Source organism: Callorhinus ursinus, unplaced genomic scaffold (assembly GCF_003265705.2).
Source record: "Callorhinus ursinus isolate GAN/ISIS: 27379988/994484 unplaced genomic scaffold, GSC_fseal_2.0 scaffold50, whole genome shotgun sequence".
NCBI classification, from domain to species: Eukaryota; Metazoa; Chordata; class Mammalia; order Carnivora; family Otariidae; genus Callorhinus; species Callorhinus ursinus.
The window spans coordinates 10,876,917-10,894,862 of record NW_027397112.1 but is presented as its reverse complement, the minus strand read 5'-3'; the positions used below and the strand labels follow the sequence as shown (position 1 = coordinate 10,894,862).

Sequence of the window (17,946 nt, the reverse complement as noted above, 5' to 3'; positions counted from 1 at the left end):
TGGTGGTGGTGGTGGTGGTGGTGGTGGTGGTGGTGGTGGTGGTGGTGTGTGTGTGTGTGTGTGTGTGTGTGTATTTTCAAATTCTAAGCATGAGTTAAGAATCCATAGTTCAGAATTCCCATGAGAGATTCTATAGCTCCCACTGCAGAACTCAGACAGATGGTTAAATGTTTTTGTTATTTCTTTGTGCTGGTGAGCAGACAATTTCTAGACCATTCTTTTCAGTGAGGACACAACCCCTTTGAAGGTTCCAGTTCCTAGTCCACATCTTAAGTGGGTTCAAGTGCCTGCTAGTGGGTACTAAAACCCAAACTCATACATTACCAAAACCAAAAGCCACAGCTCTTATCTTTACCAGTCTAATTTTCAGAGTTTTCTTTTCATTTCTGGAGCTCTCCTTTTCTTTCTTGAGAACTAAATTATGAATTTAAAATGATTTTAGTTATAGTTTACCCAGCATTTGAAGGTATTTATGGAAGACAGGTTTTCAGGTTACCTAGTCTACTGTATTGCTAGAAGCAGAAATCCTATGGCATTGTTTTTAAACTTTTGTCAATGAAATAAATATGTTAGTATTAGTTAGTTAGTATGTATGAGGGTTAGTATGAGGGTTTTCCAAAGAAATATAATAAGATGGATCTATAGATCCATCCTATTGGATACCTGAAAATACACACACACACACACACACCCCTTATAGATCTAAATCTATATCTATCTACAGAAAGATTAATTATAAGGAGTTGGGTAACCCAATTATGGGGCTTGACAAGTCCCCATATCTGCAGTTGGCAAGCTGGAGACACAAGACGGGCTGCAGTTTCAGTCTGAGTGTAAAGGCAGGGAAGAACTGATGGCCCAGATAAAAGCAGTCAGGCAGTAGGAAATTCCCTTAGTCAGGGGAGGAGTAGCCCTTTTGTTCTAGTCAGACTTTCAACTGATTGAATGGGGCCCACCCATATTAGGGAGGGCAATTGCTTTACTCAGTCTACCAATGCAAATAGTAATCTCGTCCAGAAATATCCTCACAAACACACCCAGAATAATGTTTAACCAAATGTGTGGGCACCCTGAGGCCCAAACTGACACATAAAATTAACCATAACAATTAGTAAACTCTGGTTTGACTTTTAATTAATTTTTTTCTCAGACCCACATCAAACTTTCCTTTGAGACCTAACAACTCATACCTGTCACTCTACAACTGAGGAGACTCAGTGGTAAGTAAGCTAGCTTTCTGCTCATGAAACTTACATACAGGTAATTCTATAAGTCATTTTACAAATTTAATTTCCCCTTTTTCCAAAGGACAAATGAGTTCAAGTCTCTGAAAGTCATGTGGAATAAAAGTGACACCCAGAAATAAATTCATGATCTGTTTTTGCAAAATTTGGGCTTATACAATCATCTATCTTTGTATTATGGACGTGCGGGTAATGACATCTGTTCACATCATGTAAATTCCCCATAATCCCTGGTTCAGTGATATAATTCAGTACTAAATAAACTTTACCTGCATGTTTTTCAAAACATGGATCACAGTAACAAAGTTTTCCACCATAGCTTTGGGTTTCATTCATTGTATAAATGAAAACAAACTTTTACTGAATTATACTTATATTAACATTACCCTCCTTTGCTCCTCTTCAGCATCAGCAAAGAGTTTACGAATGTTAGCCTCTGATTCTCCCACATATTTGTTAAGGATTTCTGGCCCATTGACCACTTTGGGCTCCCTTGCATTCAACATCTTGCCAATCTGTCGAGCCAAGAGAGTCTTACCACAACCTGGGGGCCCATATAACAGGATGCCTTTAACATGTTTGCAACCTAAAAAGGAAAAGAAAACAGTCTTATAACAACTAAAATCCAAGGAAAATTTCCATCTAAAGGAAAATTTTCTTTCTTCTTCATATGCATGTTAGGAAAACTATAGTCATGTCATTAACATATAATATCCAAGTGCCATGAGCAGAACAAGAATGAACTAAAGCTTTTTTTTTGTGATTGAATTTACATAAACTTTATTTTTGTTTGTTTGTTGTTTTTGTTTTTTTATTTTTATTTTTTTTATTTTATTATGTTAATCACCATACATTACATCATTAGTTTTTGATGTAGTGTTCCATGATTCATTGTTTGTGCATAACACCCAGTGCTCCATGCAGAATGTGCCCTCTTTAATACCCATCACCAGGCTAACCCAACCCCCTACCCTCCTCCCCTCTAGAACCCTCAGTTTATTTTTCAGAGTCCATCGTCTCTCATGGTTCGTCTCCGCCTCCAACTTACTCCCCTTCATTCTTCCCCTCCTATCTTCTTCTTTTTCTTTTTTCTTAACATATGTTGCATTATTTGTTTCAGAAGTACAGATCTGTGACTCAACAGTCTTGCACAATTCACAGCGCTCACCATAGCACATACCCTCCCCAATGTCTATCACCCAGCCACCCCATCCCTCCCACCCCCCACCACTCCAGCAACCCTCAGTTTGTTTCCTGAGATTAAGAATTCCTCATATCAGTGAGGTCATATGATACATGTCTTTCTCTGATTGACTTATTTCACTCAGCATAACACCCTCCAGTTCCATCCACGTTGTGGCAAATGGCAAGATCTCATTCCTTTTGATGACTGCATAATATTCCATTGTGTTTATATACCACATCTTCTTTATCCCTTCATCTGTCGATAGACATCTTGGCTCTTTCCAGAGTTTGGCTATTGTGGACATTGTAAAGCTTTTTTTTTTTTTTTTTTTTTTTTTAAAGTAGGCTCCACACCCAACATGGGGTTTGAACTCATGACCTGGAGACCAAGAGTCACATGCTCTACTGACTGAGCCAGCCAGGTGCCCCTAAAACTCTTTTTTTAAATAGAAAATCCAGAAAAAATTCCTACACAAGTTACCAATATTTGAGTGTGAAAGCTGCCAATTAAAGGTCTTTGGAAAAGTATATTCGAACTATCATTTAGAATACTTTTAACTCTGAAGATGTCTCTCTGACCTAAATACCTAATTAGGAAGTATTACTTATTTTCCATTAGTTTTTACTTTACAAAGAATAAAAGAGATCTGCTTTTAGGCAAATTTAACTCAACACAAATCTATTATGATATGGTAGGCTATGGAAACCATATCTTAGTCATAGAAATTACAGGTCTACCTGTCAACACAAGCCCTTGAAGAATGGGCAAACATGTTTTGAGTTGGCTGGTATAGAGCAATCTAGAAGGATCCAGATGGATGTTACAACTTAGTGGATAAAGTTGAATGTCCTACTTCATGTGACTAATGCCAAGGGAGGCACACGCTTGTGTCAGCACCACCCAGATGAAGATGAAGTTTCAGAAGAACAGTATTCAATTCTTTTCCAGGCAAGCATTGCTAAATGCCTTAAAAGGTATCAGTAACAACAGGGAAAAAGCAAGACTGGTGATTTAGACTCCCCAGGATTTCTTTAGCCAACTCTTCACGAGCATTTACTTCATTTCTAAGATTCCGATGACCTGTGGTTTCAGTTTACTAACTCTAGGAATTCTCACTTTTCTTGCAGTTTCACACTTAGGATGCATGACTCTTTTCTTATGAGTTTTTTCCTTATACTACACCAAAAAAAAAAAGCATTCTGTGAAATAATGATTTATTAGATTTAGGTGTTACACTCAAAAGTACAGGTGAAAAAGAAAATTTCTGGAAATGAAACATAGTGTTTCCATGTATAATAGTTTGTCTTCATTTGGAATGAAAGCCTTAAAAACTGTTTCTTCGAAAAAAATTATGACAATACATTTAATAACTCACATAAAAGAAATCACAAGGTACAACCAACTCTACTAGATATTTTAGATTCTGAGTAGGAAGACCCTTTGGGTTGCCAGTATGGTCACTGCTTCTGTATATCAAAAAAAGACTCCCTTTTAAATCCTTGAAAGTAATGAGATATGTGCTTATGGTTAGATTTGTAGAGACAAGGGGAACTTAGTGGAATCCCTTGAAGGCTTAGAGTCTTAACCCTTCTCATCACAGAGTAAATTCCTGTCCTGAGAACCATGGCCAATAAAATGTCTTTGCCCTTGATCCACTCTTGGAGCACAAGGCGTACTGAGATAAGGGGGTAAGCCCCGAGCTTCTCCTAGAGGCCAACACCATGAGGCACTGCCAGCATCCAAACCACTGGGGCACTTTTGATGAAGACTTTGGAACCTGGCTGCTAATCTGAGCCAACTGCTACCATCATGACTTGAAACTATTCATATAAACCACAGCAGAGGCAGGTGGTCATGGTGGTGGTAAAACAAGGCACAGGAAAGGGGAGCCAAAAAGGAGAAAATGAAGACTTGCTGAGGACCTACAAAGTACTAGGCCTTATCCTCATCCTCTAATTTCTTAACTTTATCCAAGTTTATCAACTTCCTCCTAATGGTACTTCCTTCTACATTAAGCTATACTCTTTCAATTCCCTAGCCGTCTTACACTTCTGTTCTACCCATCAGGCCTGGCCCACAGAATGGCTTTACTGCACCTACATGTTGGCCACAGAGCATAACCAGAGAAAATTACACCACTGTCCTGACTGATACTCTCACAATTTCCTATTAGCCAATTTCAGTTCCACGCTCACTGCTTCTCGATATTGCATGCCACCCTTTACTGGTTTCTGTCAGTTCACCTCCTATTCTCTGCATTAATTATCCAGATCTTCACTGTTCTTCTCAAGTGCTACCCCATGCATTTATTTTTTTTAGATTTTATTTATTTATTTGACAGAGAGAGAGAGAGAGAGAGAGAGAGAGAGAGAGAGCCAGAGAGACAAGTAAGGGAGATAGCAGAGGGAGAGGAAGAAGTGGATTCCCCACTGATCAAGAAGCCTGATGCGGGGCTCGATCCCAGGACTCTAAGATCATGACCTGAGCCGAAGGCAGCACTTAACCAACTGAGCCACCCAGGCGCCCCTACCCCATCCGTTTAATTCATAGAAAAGATCTAGATTCCTACTTCACATATTAAAAAAAAAAAAAAAGACTATCAAGTATGAAATCCCTTTAGCTCATTGCTTCTCTAACCACAAATTCATCTGCAGACACATCCATTCTCAACCTCATCATGGCTTCTCAAAGGAGTTTCTTTCCTTTTCCCCAAGGTTTAAGTTGCAATTATTTGTTTATATACTTTCTCCATTAGACCATGAACTATTCAAGGGCAGGTGCTATCTCATCAAGCTGGAATTGCAAACATCCACCATAATGTCTAGCATATAATATGTACTCAGTAAATGGCTAAATTGTTGTTGATTCCTTTCCTACAAAACTCAAAAGAAAATGAGGGAGAGAAGACCATTTAAAAAAATTATTTGAGGGACGACTGGGTGGCTTAGTTGGTTAAGCATCTGCCTTTGGCTCTGGTCATGATCCTAGCGTCCTGGGATCAAGTCCCGTATCAGGCTCCTTGCTCTGTGGGGTGCCTGCTTCTCCCTCTCCCTTTGCCTGCCGCTCCCCCTGCTTGTGCTCCCTCTCTTACTCTCTCTGACAAATAAATAAAATCTTTTAAAAAAATAAGATTTAAAAAAATTATTTGAAGCTCTTCATTTATGGAAGTGTTTATTTTCGTAACTGAACTTATTTAAATACCTAAAAAACATATTTACAGTGACTGGGACTTTGCAAATTTAGCAGAACAAACTGCATAATATATAACATAGACCCTCCTCAACTTATGATGAGGTTACTTCCTGATAAACCCACTGTAAGTTGAAGACAACCCTTGTGATGGCACAGCCAACTGGGAGCAGTGGGTGCCGCTGCCCAGAATTATGAGAGAATACTGTGCTCTCTAGCCCAGGAAGACCAAAATTCAAAATTTGAAATATGGTTTCTACTAAACGCATATCACTTTCACACCATCATAAACTCAAAAAATCATTAAGTCAAACCATCGTAAGTTGGAGACTGTCTGTACTAGAGTCTTAACTCCGTAATTCTGTTTTCATCTGTGGAAAATGCTCAATTTAATGTGGTTTGAATTAAATGAACTCAGACTTTATAAACAATTCACAGAATATTACCATGAAGTCTGAAAGAGATAAAATGCATATCCGTGGAACTTACTGTATTTCATACAGATCTCTGAAATGACAGAATCTACTCAATATGACACCAACAGGAATGTCATAGAAGCTCTAGTTCTGCATTAGAACTATAATTCTTTCAGGATCTCAAGAAAGCACATCAAAAATATACATTGACATGTGAAGATTTTCAAAATCCACTTCCAAAAAGGAAGCAGTTACTTGAATAAGCAGTGGAAATGGGACTTTGTTATTACTACTATTATTATAGCCTATTCTGACTTATTAAATAAGCATTGGTCTCTAATTTTAAATGAGTCATAAAAACTCTTCGTAAGTAATTCCATTCAACAAAAGTGTATTAAGCTCCTGTTTGGACTAGACATGAAACTAGGTGTTAGGGATACAAACATGAAAAAGGCAGTCCCTACCTGCAGGGCATTTCTGGTTTAGTAGGAAAGACAGAAATAAAAATAGGTTATCTACAATATAATACGACATTATCAGAGATAATATATGAAATATTTTTGGAACCTGGCCATGAGAGACTGACTTCTCCTAGGGTGATGGCAGAAAATTAGGGATGGACACAGGAAGAAATAATATTTAGTGTAGGCCTTGAAGGACAGATAGCAGGAGGTTCATGATTGGGCACAGGAGAGGAAATGGCACCTAACGAGGGAAACTAGCATGATCAAAGGCATAGAGGTATGGACATAGAAGCTGTCCTTTCAAAACAGCCAGTAGTAACCTGTTGTGGCTACAGTCTCGGAGGGGAGGGGAGAGGAGTGCCTGGAGACTCCCAGCTATGGAAGGCCTTGACAACTATGGAAGGCCTTGACAACTATGGAAGGCCTTGACAACTATGGAAGGCCTTGACACCATGCCCAGGAGTTTTTAATTTGTTTTATAAAAACCCTGAGGATTTTATTCAGGGAGAGTGCACAATGAGATATATGTCTAAAAACTAACTCTGGTGGTAGAGTGGAGGAAGGACTAGAGAACAAAGATGAGAGGGTAAAAGTGTAGTTGGAGGAATATTTTTAACCTTTTTCTGGGGACACTGCCTCACTGGCTGGCTCGGGATTTTTGCCAATTAAACTTTCATTTCCCTCCAAGTCCTTTGGAAGCATATGAACAAATGGGTCCAGAGGCCTTAGGAGGACACCTCCCTACAGATGCCCCAGCTTTCTCCTGAGCTTCTGCGGGACATTAAGACATGGCTCTGATGCTGGAAAGCCTCTGACCTGTCCTGACTGCCAAGCTGAACTGACTGCTGTCACTTGTTCTTTCTTGATGTCCTACGTGCCTCACTACTCAGAACTTAGAGCAGGCATGGAAAGAAGAGAAATCAGTGGAACTGACTCATTTAAATTGTCATATTCTCTCATTCTATCTCTTACATTCTTTCCCATGGAATCATCCAATGGACCTGTCCTGAAAAAGGCACATGTACAAAAAAATTGCATGCAGTTTTGATGGTATTCTTAGATCCTCTGAGGCCTATTCATGGAATCCAAATTTAAAACCCCTGAATGTACTACAGAAATAATCCAGACAAGAGACCAGAAATGGAAAGAGGCAACAGTCCCAAGAAATTGTAGTAGGAAAAGAAAGGAAGATTTGGGAGATATTCATCAGAGCTCAGAGACCAAAGGAAAATAAAAGAAAGAGGAGTAGTCAAGGTTGACCCAAAAGGTATGTTGCCTGGGCACATGGTAAAATGATGAAACCCTAGAACATAACTAAGAAGTTAGCAAGAGGAGATTAGAGGAAATCATAACTGTTTTTGGCTATAAGGCCTTTAAGATTCAAGTAGTAACATCCCTTAAAAAATGCAGGTTGAGGGGTGCCTGGGTGGCTCAGTCAGTTAAGTGTCTGTCTTCAGCTCAGGTCATGATCTCAGGGTCCTGGGATCAAGTCCCGAATCAGGCTCCCTGCTCAGCGGGGAGTCTGCTTCTCCCTCACCCCTCTGTTCCTTCCCCAGCTTGTACTCTGTCTCTCTCAAATAAATAAATAAAATCTTAAAAAAAAATACAGATTGAAATCTCAAAAAAGATAGCAAAACCATTGGTTCCACGTTTTTGAATGCCTGCTCTGGGCACATGAAAAGCCACAAGAAGTTTTAAGCAGAGGTGTTGTGATAATGGGGACAAATGCTGCAGACATAGAGGATGGGGCCTGGAAAGAGAACACTAGATTTAAAAACCAGGAAGTTCATGCTGATCTGGGCCATAAGGTCTTGGGTCAGGGTCAGATCATTTTGGGTTGAGGTAGGAGAAGGAAGCTAAGTAATATAAGCAGGAACAAACAGAGATCACAATTTGGGAAACTCTGGCAATACAAAGGAGGGATTTCAAGAGATATCTTGCAAGGAAACCTCTTCTTCTGAGATTAGAGATTAGTTAGGGAAAAGGGGATGAGGAAGTGAGCTGAGGTTTTGCCTGCTGTGCTCTACTTACTATGTGAAGCAGGAGCTAGGTCATCTACAAAATGAGGGACAAGGTGATGATCCTGGGAAGCATGGTAAAGATCTGGAAAGAACACGGGGAACCGGGAAAATGTGTGGGAACTCATGCTTGAGCAGACAGATGCCATTAAGTGAACTCAGCATATGGAACTCAGGTCACTGAGGACTCTCCTCTTTGTTGTGATTATCTAAGCTACTTACAGTGTTAGGTGAGGTGCAGACTTTTTTTTTTTTTAAGATTCTATTTATTTATTTGAGAGAGAGAGAGTGCACGCACATGCGCACACACAAGCATGGAGGAGGGTCAGAGGGAGAAGCAGATTCCCCGCTGAGCAGGGAGCCCAAAGTGGGGCTCGATCCCAGGACCCTGGGATCATGACCTGAGCCAAAGGCAGATGCTTAACCAACTGAGCCACCCAGGCGCCCCTGTAAGGTGTAGACTCTTACTCAACTCCATAAATACAAATTTCATTAAAGCTGGCATAAGAATCTTGACTTTTTTGGTTTTAACCCCTTTATTTTTTTTCAAAACTGAATCTTTAAGTGGAGCAACATGAGGTAAATAACAGCATAAATTTAAAGTCAACATACTTGTAACTAAATTCTATTATCTAATTTTCCTAAAGTGTGAGGGTGAAACTATCACATGACTTGTTCTCATCCACAAAGTTTGAAGCTTTATCTTCATTTCTACATCATTCGCATCTTTTCTCCTTCCTCTATCATTTACATAAGGTAGAACTATCGTGGTTTAACAGCATAATCAAACATAGTTCCAAAGGATTTCTTCTCTTAATTTCCTGTATTCAATTACTTAAGTGCTTATCTTACTAACTGCTCCTGTTAATAATCAACTTCCTAGGGTGCCTGGGTGGCTCAGTTGGTTGGGCGACTCCCTTCGGCTCAGGTCATGATCCTGGAGTCCCGAGATCGAGTCCCACATCGGGCAGCCTGCTCAGCGGGAAGTCTGCTTCTCCCTCTGACCCTCTTCCCTCTCGTGCTCTCTGTCTCTCATTCTCTCTCTCTCAAATAAATAAATAAATAAATAATCTAAAAAAATAATAATCAACTTCCTAAAAATACCTACTTTTTATTTGGTTAAGGCACAAACATAACTCTTGGTTATAGTAACGTAAAGGATGGTGGTTGGGAAAAGCATAAACTAAAATGGCCAAAAAGAGGATTTATATACAGTTTTGGAATTTAAGTTGCTAATTACATTTGAATATAGGAATAAATAAAAGTTCTGTGATAGCATATTCTTTCACTCACTCAACAAATGCTACATTTGGTGGTGGGGAAGAAGAGGCAGTTCTCTTCTGACTACTTCTATTTTCTCAATGAAATCATGATTCCAGGGCACCAGCAGCTGTTGCGGAGGGACTGGAAGAGGTGGTGCCGGAGGTCTGAGGAGAACGGAAAAGAGGAACTAGTCCTCTTCGAGAGAAGGACAGTGGCTAGACTAGGGAAATACAGAAGGAATAGCAGGAAATACTGATTCCAAGAAACACTGAGGGCCCACCTGAGATGTGCTTCTTAAATTTAAATTGAGATCAGACACCATGCTTTGTGCTCTTCTTAAGCCATATTCAATAGTCTGGGTACTGATCCAGAGTAGGCAGGTAGCGGAGACATACCCAGGGCTGTGACACACACAGAAGATAAGAAGCAAGGCCATTTACGTTGTATTTGAGGAGGATAAACGTGATAGACCACAGACTCGAAGCTGGGTAAAGAGGGAAGAGAGATGAAAAAGGTTGGGAAGTGACAGAGTAAATTAACTGGTGGGTCCTGTGGGATCTAAGCTGCTAGAGCTGGAGTGAGGGCAATGCTACCGCGGGACAAATGGGAGGCAGGATACTTAACACTGAGATCCCTGAAGGGGTGGTTACTGGTAACAGTGAAGCCCAGGGTATGACCAAAGAGGGGGTGGCTGAGATGGAATGAAGGAAAGTTTCCTGGAAATGAGGAAGCAAAGAACTGTGAAGATAGATTGTTGAACAAATCACCAGCAAGGACACCCAAGTCCAGAATAACAGAGAGAGAAATAGAACACACTAGAGATCACACCAGGAAGAGCAAGTCAGTCGGGCAGCTTCTTATCTGGCTCCCCTGTTCATTCTTCTCCAGTGGGGCTACTCTTGCTCTCATTCTGTTCTCCAAATGTTACTGACAAGGAAAAGTGTCCACGTTTATTAACCCTATTATTATATAATAGCTACTACCAAAGGTATGAACAATATAAAATGCCCAAGAAATAAACAGAGCCAATGATAATGCCATCGTTTCCTAAGGATTTAAGTTCACGAGACACTGGAACCTCACTGTAAGACCACATTCAGTAAAGCGTTTGGTATAAGGCTGGCTTGTACCTCATTCCAGACCATTTGTCATAAAGAGTTTTTAATGACACCCTAGAATATGAACCACAGACTGCATTTTAATTATGTTTCACAATAGGTATCTGTCCACAGGATGAACATATGACTTGTGGTCAGGTGCCAGATGGATGAGGACTGATCAGATTAAATGCATTAGGAAATAATTTGAATGAAAAATCTCTAGAGAACATTAAAAATTACTAACAGTCTCACTTTTCTGAGCAGTGGTTTTCAGACCTTGTTTTCACAAATTAGAAAAAGTACTTTTTTTTTAACAGCGGAGAAGTGATGTCATAGGGTTGCTTAGTTTTTATTTTGCAAAGTAAAGATTTCTTAAATAACAAAATCAAACCTGACATCTCCTAACACCGTTTCATAAAAAGAGATATATCTTCCTCTCAAAAGGTAGAGTGGATGTAATCTCAGAATAAAAGACAGTCTTTATGTTAAACGAATTCCATTTTATATACATTGTCAAAAGTGCAAGCTCCAGACTCAGCTTGCCTGGTTTCAAATCTCGGCTCTTCAGTTTGCTAGCTAGAGATAACAGCAACTACCTCAGAAAGTTAGTATGACGATTAAATATAACGCACCCAAAGTCCTTAGCAGACTTGCTGACATATATAGTAAGAGCTCATAAATATTGGTTATTAATTAATATTAGCTTATACTTAACCATCTTGTTGGAGATGAGCAATGAAATGCAACCAGACTCCTAACTGTTCTGTGAGAATTACATCACTGCTAGGTGACTGTAAAGCTTGAAAATAAGTGACTATTTTGCTTATGAAATTCCTTCTGAGACTGACAACTGTGGCCCCTTAACTTATCAGACACTACTGTCACTTGAACACTGCAAGTGATAGTACACATTCTGATGGACCTCAAACTCCAAATGAGCACAGTAGTAAATGAGGTGGACCACAGCAATTTCACAAAGATTTCACAAGGGCTTCAGTAAATCAGGATTCTCCATGGCTTCAGCCCCCCTATGACATCACTTGAGCTTCTGTCTTCCAGGTGGATTGGATTACTATCAAAGTCAATCCCACCTGCTTCTCTTATGCCTCAGGCAGAGTCCGTTCATACCTACGCCTCAAGTTTTCCAAGCTCATTTAAGGTCAACACATAACTCATTAACATAAACCAGGCTACTATGATTATCAGTTCCATGTGTATACGTCCTGCTCTCTCCTCCACCTCTTGTTCTACTGTATGTTTCTTCTCCAAAGTTCCCCAAAGTGTCTCCCCAATGTAACCACTGTCATAGTCCCTAGCTGCCACTTCCCTCTCAGGGAGCACACACCCTGCTCTGCTGGCACTCACCTGGAATGACTTGGTGCTACTTGGGAGGAACTGAGGTTATTTCTGGGTACTTCATCCAAAAGCGCATTTGCCATGCTAGACGACCACAGCCTACCCTTTGCCTCTTCATTTGAGGTATGATATGCCTTCCCACCTCACTTCTTACTCTCTCAGCTTAATTAGCAGTTAATTCTCCAGCAATGTATAAAACTTGGAATATTATTTGAGCCCCAGGTATTGATACCCAGTGATTATAATCATACAAATTTTGGTGGGGACAAGTCGAAGAGGCTTTAAGGTGTGTGCTACAAATAACCTGAAATGATTTCTGATCTGAAAGTCTAAATTGTAGAGGACCCCATCCATTATAAGGCTTACCCACCCCTCTCATGAAAATGATACATGAAAATAAAAGATATCTAATATGCTAATTGTAAACTCTTCTTAAAATAGCTCAATGGAAAATATATAGCCTTACCACTGCACTAAAATGAATAAACAGTAATGTTTGCTGTTTATAATCTTATAAAACATTATCCCAAAAAAGTGACAAGTATGTTTGCTAGGCTCTTTTATTTTAAAAAGCAGTGAATTTTCTTTGTTTTCCTGAGATGATATCAGAAGCAAGCTACACTGAGGAAAAACTGTCAACTTTCAGGTATCTGAAAGAAGAAAAATTATACATAAATATAAAAAAACAACAACAACCCATTGATTTTACACAAGAGTGAACAGAATGATAATATATTAGAAGTGATCTCTGTCAAATTAGCATCAGGGTTAAGGAGTGTTTAGTTCATTTTGTGGGCAACATGATCTGTAAAGAGAGAAAGTGTGAAGTGGGTTTTGAATGACAGCTGATGTTTAAAGGGGAAGTCCAAGTAGCTTCCAGTTCAAATGCAGACAGATTTGCCATGTTTGCCTAAGAGGGAGACTATCAACAGACTAGTGGCAAGTCAGGACATATTCACAAGTCTTGCAAGCTTCTCTCTGCAGTTGTATAAACCAGATTTGAATGCTTATTTTTAAACAGTGCATGCACTTGCAGAAATATAATCAAAGTTGATATTAATATATGATCTTTTGTTTTAAAGTTTGCATAATCCCAACTTCTCCTAGAATAATGAGTATGTTCTCACTTCCATCCAACTCATCATTTCAGTAGTATGATATGATTACTTAAAGAAACAGTTTTGAATTTTCTAGCCATGCAGTGAGGACTTGGAGCATCACTTCCATCGCCCTTTTTGTTTGTTTGTCCCTTTCAAAGACTGTCAATCAGCATCTAACACAGGCTATCATCTGCAATTTGCTGAGCTGTGCATTTATCAAATATTTAAGGAAAGGGCACATTCAAGACTAAAAACTTACTCCTGACCCCATTTGGGCAGTCAGGTCTCTGATCATCCACAGGTATCAATCTGTCTAGCAGAGACTTGCTGTGCCCCGCCAACTTTAAAATATTCTCAAGAACACTTTGAGTTCCGTTACGATAAAGTGAAAAAGGCCTCCGCCCTGAGCGCCAAGCAGCTGTGTGATGTCTACCACCTGACTGGTCTATATCCAAATTAGTCAACTGAGATTTAATATAGATCTTCTCATTAGATAGCCTAGAACCAAAGATGGGGTATATGTAGCAATTCTCCAAACTAATCTCTGCTGACACCCCCACCCTTTTACACTCCCTTCTAGGGTGTGGCCTGGTATTTCATGAATTCTTGATGACAAAGATCATGCGTCTACTATGGCAGGTCCTGCCTTGCTGCCATCTGGCAGCATGTGTTCTTATTCGTTTCAGAATTTTACAGCTTTCCCTTTCTTCTTTTTCCCTCTACTTATTTTACTTGCTGCTCTACAAGGCGTCTGCTGCAGACTAGCAAATATCTTATCTTCTCTGGCAGACAACTTATTCTTTCTTTCCTACACCTGGAACTTCTACTCACTCTATCAAGTTCATGTCCTTCTGCTCCTCAGAAATCACCTCCTTAAGTAATGCCACCTAAGCCTGTCACATCTGACTGTGTCAATGCTACCTCATTCACATCGCATCTTTGGTTCTATTCTCCAACACTTCGGGTAGCAGTCATCAAACTTTCACATGCTCCATGTTCAATGGGGCCTGTTAAAATGCAGATTCTCAGGCATCACTCCTAGAAATTTGAATTCATTAAGTCCAGAGTGGAGCTGAGGAAGGTGACCAGTTAATAAGCACCCCCCAACCCCTGACTCAAGTGAGTCTAAAGCAGGCCAAAGGACACTGAGAACCATTCATACTTAAACTGACATTAAGTCATTTTCTAAGAGTTCTGAGAGTTTTACTTTATTTAGTGTATACATTCTATGGCCTGAATTAAATCGTAAGCTGAGAAGGACACATTTCTTATTCCTTGACAAGTTGTAGCTGTAGAACAGCAAAGAACTATTCTAACAAGATAAGTTATCAAGAATAAATGTAAGATTTCTGGGGCACCTGGGTGGCTCAGTTGGTTAAGCGACTGCCTTCGGCTCAGGTCATGATCCTGGAGTCCTAGGATCGAGTCCCACATCGGGCTCCCTGCTCGGCAGGGAGCTTCTCCCTGCTTCTCCCTCTGACCCTCTTCCCTCTTGTGCTCTCTATCTCTCGTTCTCTCTCTCTCAAATAAATAAATAAAATCTTTAAAAAAAAAAAAAAGAATAAATGTAAGATTTCTGTATTTTAGATTAAGTACAGCTGGGGGAGGTATGGTTTTGTGAGAGATGATTTGGGGGTTTTACTCAACAGTAATTCAACGTGAGATAGAATCCAAGATAGAATGTGGATGTCAAAAATGTTAATGCAATTCTAGCGCGTACTAAAAGACTGAGGTTTTGAACAAAGGATGGAGAGTTCTGGCCTATTTTAGAACAGGGAAGACACTTGCAGGACATCACTGATTTCTGGGTTTCACAACTTAAGGAGAATATAAACAAATGTTAAAGTTCAGAGGAATGTGAATAGGATGGTAATGGGCTGAAAATAAATTATAAAAGGACTGGCTGGAGGAACCAACCCAGCTGGGAGATGCAGCTTAGGAAAAAGATGAATCCTGCAGGACTTTAGGTCTGGACAGAACAGTTCTCTTCATATGCCCTAAGGGCTTTCATAGTGAAGGAGAAGCATCCTTGTTCTATATAGTCTTAGTGGGGAGAACTAGAGCTTGTAGAGCTACAAGGATGTACATCTCACCTTAACAGAAGGAAGACTTCCATGTACGGTTGTCGAAAAAATGGAATGTAACATTCAAAGAGAATGATTCCCCTGTCACTGCAGGAATCTAAGCTTAGACTAAGGAACTCGACAAGTTATTTAGCAAAAATGGAGAGAAAATGCAAACAAAAGTGTATGAACTAAATGACATTTAAGATCCCTTGCAATGCTGAGATTCTGTAATTCTCTTGATATTCTCTGACAGAGCCACCTAGTTTTGCAAAGAGAATGAGCTCTGAAATAAATATTCCAGGACAGGAAGGAAAAAAAGAGACTGAAGGCTAGGAAGATAATAAGGAGGATACTGTTTATAGTTCAAGCATAATTTACTGAAGCTGTAATAAAAAAGGAATGATCCAAAAAATGAAGCAGAAAAAAATTAGGAGTTTTCAATAATGGATTTGAAAAATGCATGCACACACAAATACAGCCAACTGATTTTTGACAAAAGGGCAAAGGCAAATACAATGAAGCAAAGATGGTTTTTTCAACAAATGGTGCTGAACTGGACATACACCTGTGAAAAAAAAAGGAAAAAAAAGGAATCAAGACACAGACCTCCCACCCCTCACAAAAAACTAATGCAAAATGGATCCCAGACTTACATGTAAAACGCAAAACCATAAAGCTCCTAAAAGACAACGTAGGGAAAAAAACCTAGATGATGTTGGGTATAGAGATGGTTTTTTAGATACAACACCAAAGATGTGATCCATGAGAGAAATAATTGATAAGCTGGAGTTTGTTAAAACTAAAAACTGCTCTGTGAAAGACTATGTCAAGAGAATGGGAAGACAAGCCACAGACTGGGAGAAAATATTTGCAAAAGACATGTGATGAAGAACCAAAATATAGCAAGAACTCTTAAAACTCAAAAATAAAAAAATAACCCAATTTAAAAATGGGCCAAAGACCTTAAGAGACACTTCACCAAACAGGATATACAGATGGCAAATAAGCATATGAAAAGATGCCCTACATCATATGTCATCAGGGAAATGCAAATTAAAGCAACAAGATACCACTACACACCTATTAAAATGGCCCAAATCCCTAAGACTGACAACAGCAAATGCTGATGAGGATATGGAGCACAGGAACTCTCATTTGTTGTTAGTGGAAATGCAATATGGCACAGCCATTTTGGAAGACAGTTTCTTACAATACTCCTTTCTATATGATATAGCAATTGCACTCCGTGGTACTTAACCAAATAGTTGAAAACTTATGCCCACAGTAAAACCTGTACACAGATGTTCATAAGAGCTTTATTCATAATTCATAATTGCCCAAACTTGGAAGCAACCAAGATGCCCTCTAGTAGGTGAATGGATAAATAAGCTGTGGTGCATCCAGACAATGGAATACAATTCAGCACTAAAAAGAAATGAGCTATAAAAAGACAGTCTCTTCAACAAATGGTGTTGGGAAAATTGGACAGCCACATGCAGAAGAATGAAACTGGACCATTTCCTTACACCACACACAAAAATAGACTCCAAATGGTTGAAAGACCTAAACGTGAGACAGGAGTCCATCAAAATCCTAAAGGAGAACACAGGTAGCAACCTTTTCGACCTTAGCCGCAGCAACTTCTTCCTAGAAACATCGCCAAAGGCACGGGAAGCCCGGGCAAAAATGAACTATTGGGATTTCATCAAGATAAAAAGCTTTTGCACAGCAAAAGAAACAGTCCACAAAACCAAAAGACAACCGACAGAATGGGAGAAAATATTTGCAAATGACATATCAGATAAAGGGCTAGTATCCAAAATCTATAAAGAACTTATCAAACTCAACACCCAAAGAACAAATAATCCAATGAAGAAATGGGCAGAAGACATGAACAGACATTTCTCCAAAGAAGACATCCAAATGGCCAACAGGCACATGAAAAAGTGCTCAACATCACTCGGCATCAGGGAAATCCAAATCAAAACCTCAATGAGATACCACCTCACACCCGTCAGAATGGCTAAAATTAACAAGTCAGGGAACAACAGATGTTGGCGGGGATGTGGAGAAAGGGGAACCCTCCTACACTGTTGGTGGGAATGCAAGCTGGTGCAACCGCTCTGGAAAACAGTATGGAGGTTCCTCAAACAGTTGAAATTAGAGCTACCGTTCGATCCAGCAATTGCACTACTGGGTATTTACCCCAAAGATACAAATGTAGGGACCCGAAGGGGTACGTGTACCCCAATGTTTATAGCAGCAATGTCCACAATAGCCAAACTGTGGAAAGAGCCAAGATGCCCATCGACAGATGAATGGATAAAGAAGATGTGGTATATATACACAATGGAATATTATGCAGCCATCCAAAGGAATGAGATCTTGCCATTTGCAACGATGTGGATGGAACTGGAGGGTGTTATGCTGAGTGAAATAAGTCAATCAGAGAAAGACATGTATCACATGACCTCACTGATATGAGGAATTCTTAATCTCAGGAAACAAACTGAGTGTTACTGGAGTGGTGGGGGGTGGGAGGGA

The 17,946-nt window shown here is 39.7% G+C and overlaps 1 protein-coding gene across 2 annotated transcripts in view; it reads right to left on the bottom strand.

Annotated features, from left to right (window-relative positions):
• The window catches only part of NSF (N-ethylmaleimide sensitive factor, vesicle fusing ATPase), a 157,476-nt gene that overhangs the window by 64,518 nt on the left and 75,012 nt on the right, over positions 1-17,946 (bottom strand). For both annotated transcript variants that reach the window (XM_025890029.2, XM_025890030.2), the window contains exon 9: positions 1,631-1,830. In XM_025890029.2, the coding sequence (XP_025745814.1) occupies positions 1,631-1,830 (200 nt within the window). The remainder of the gene's footprint in view (positions 1-1,630; positions 1,831-17,946) is intronic.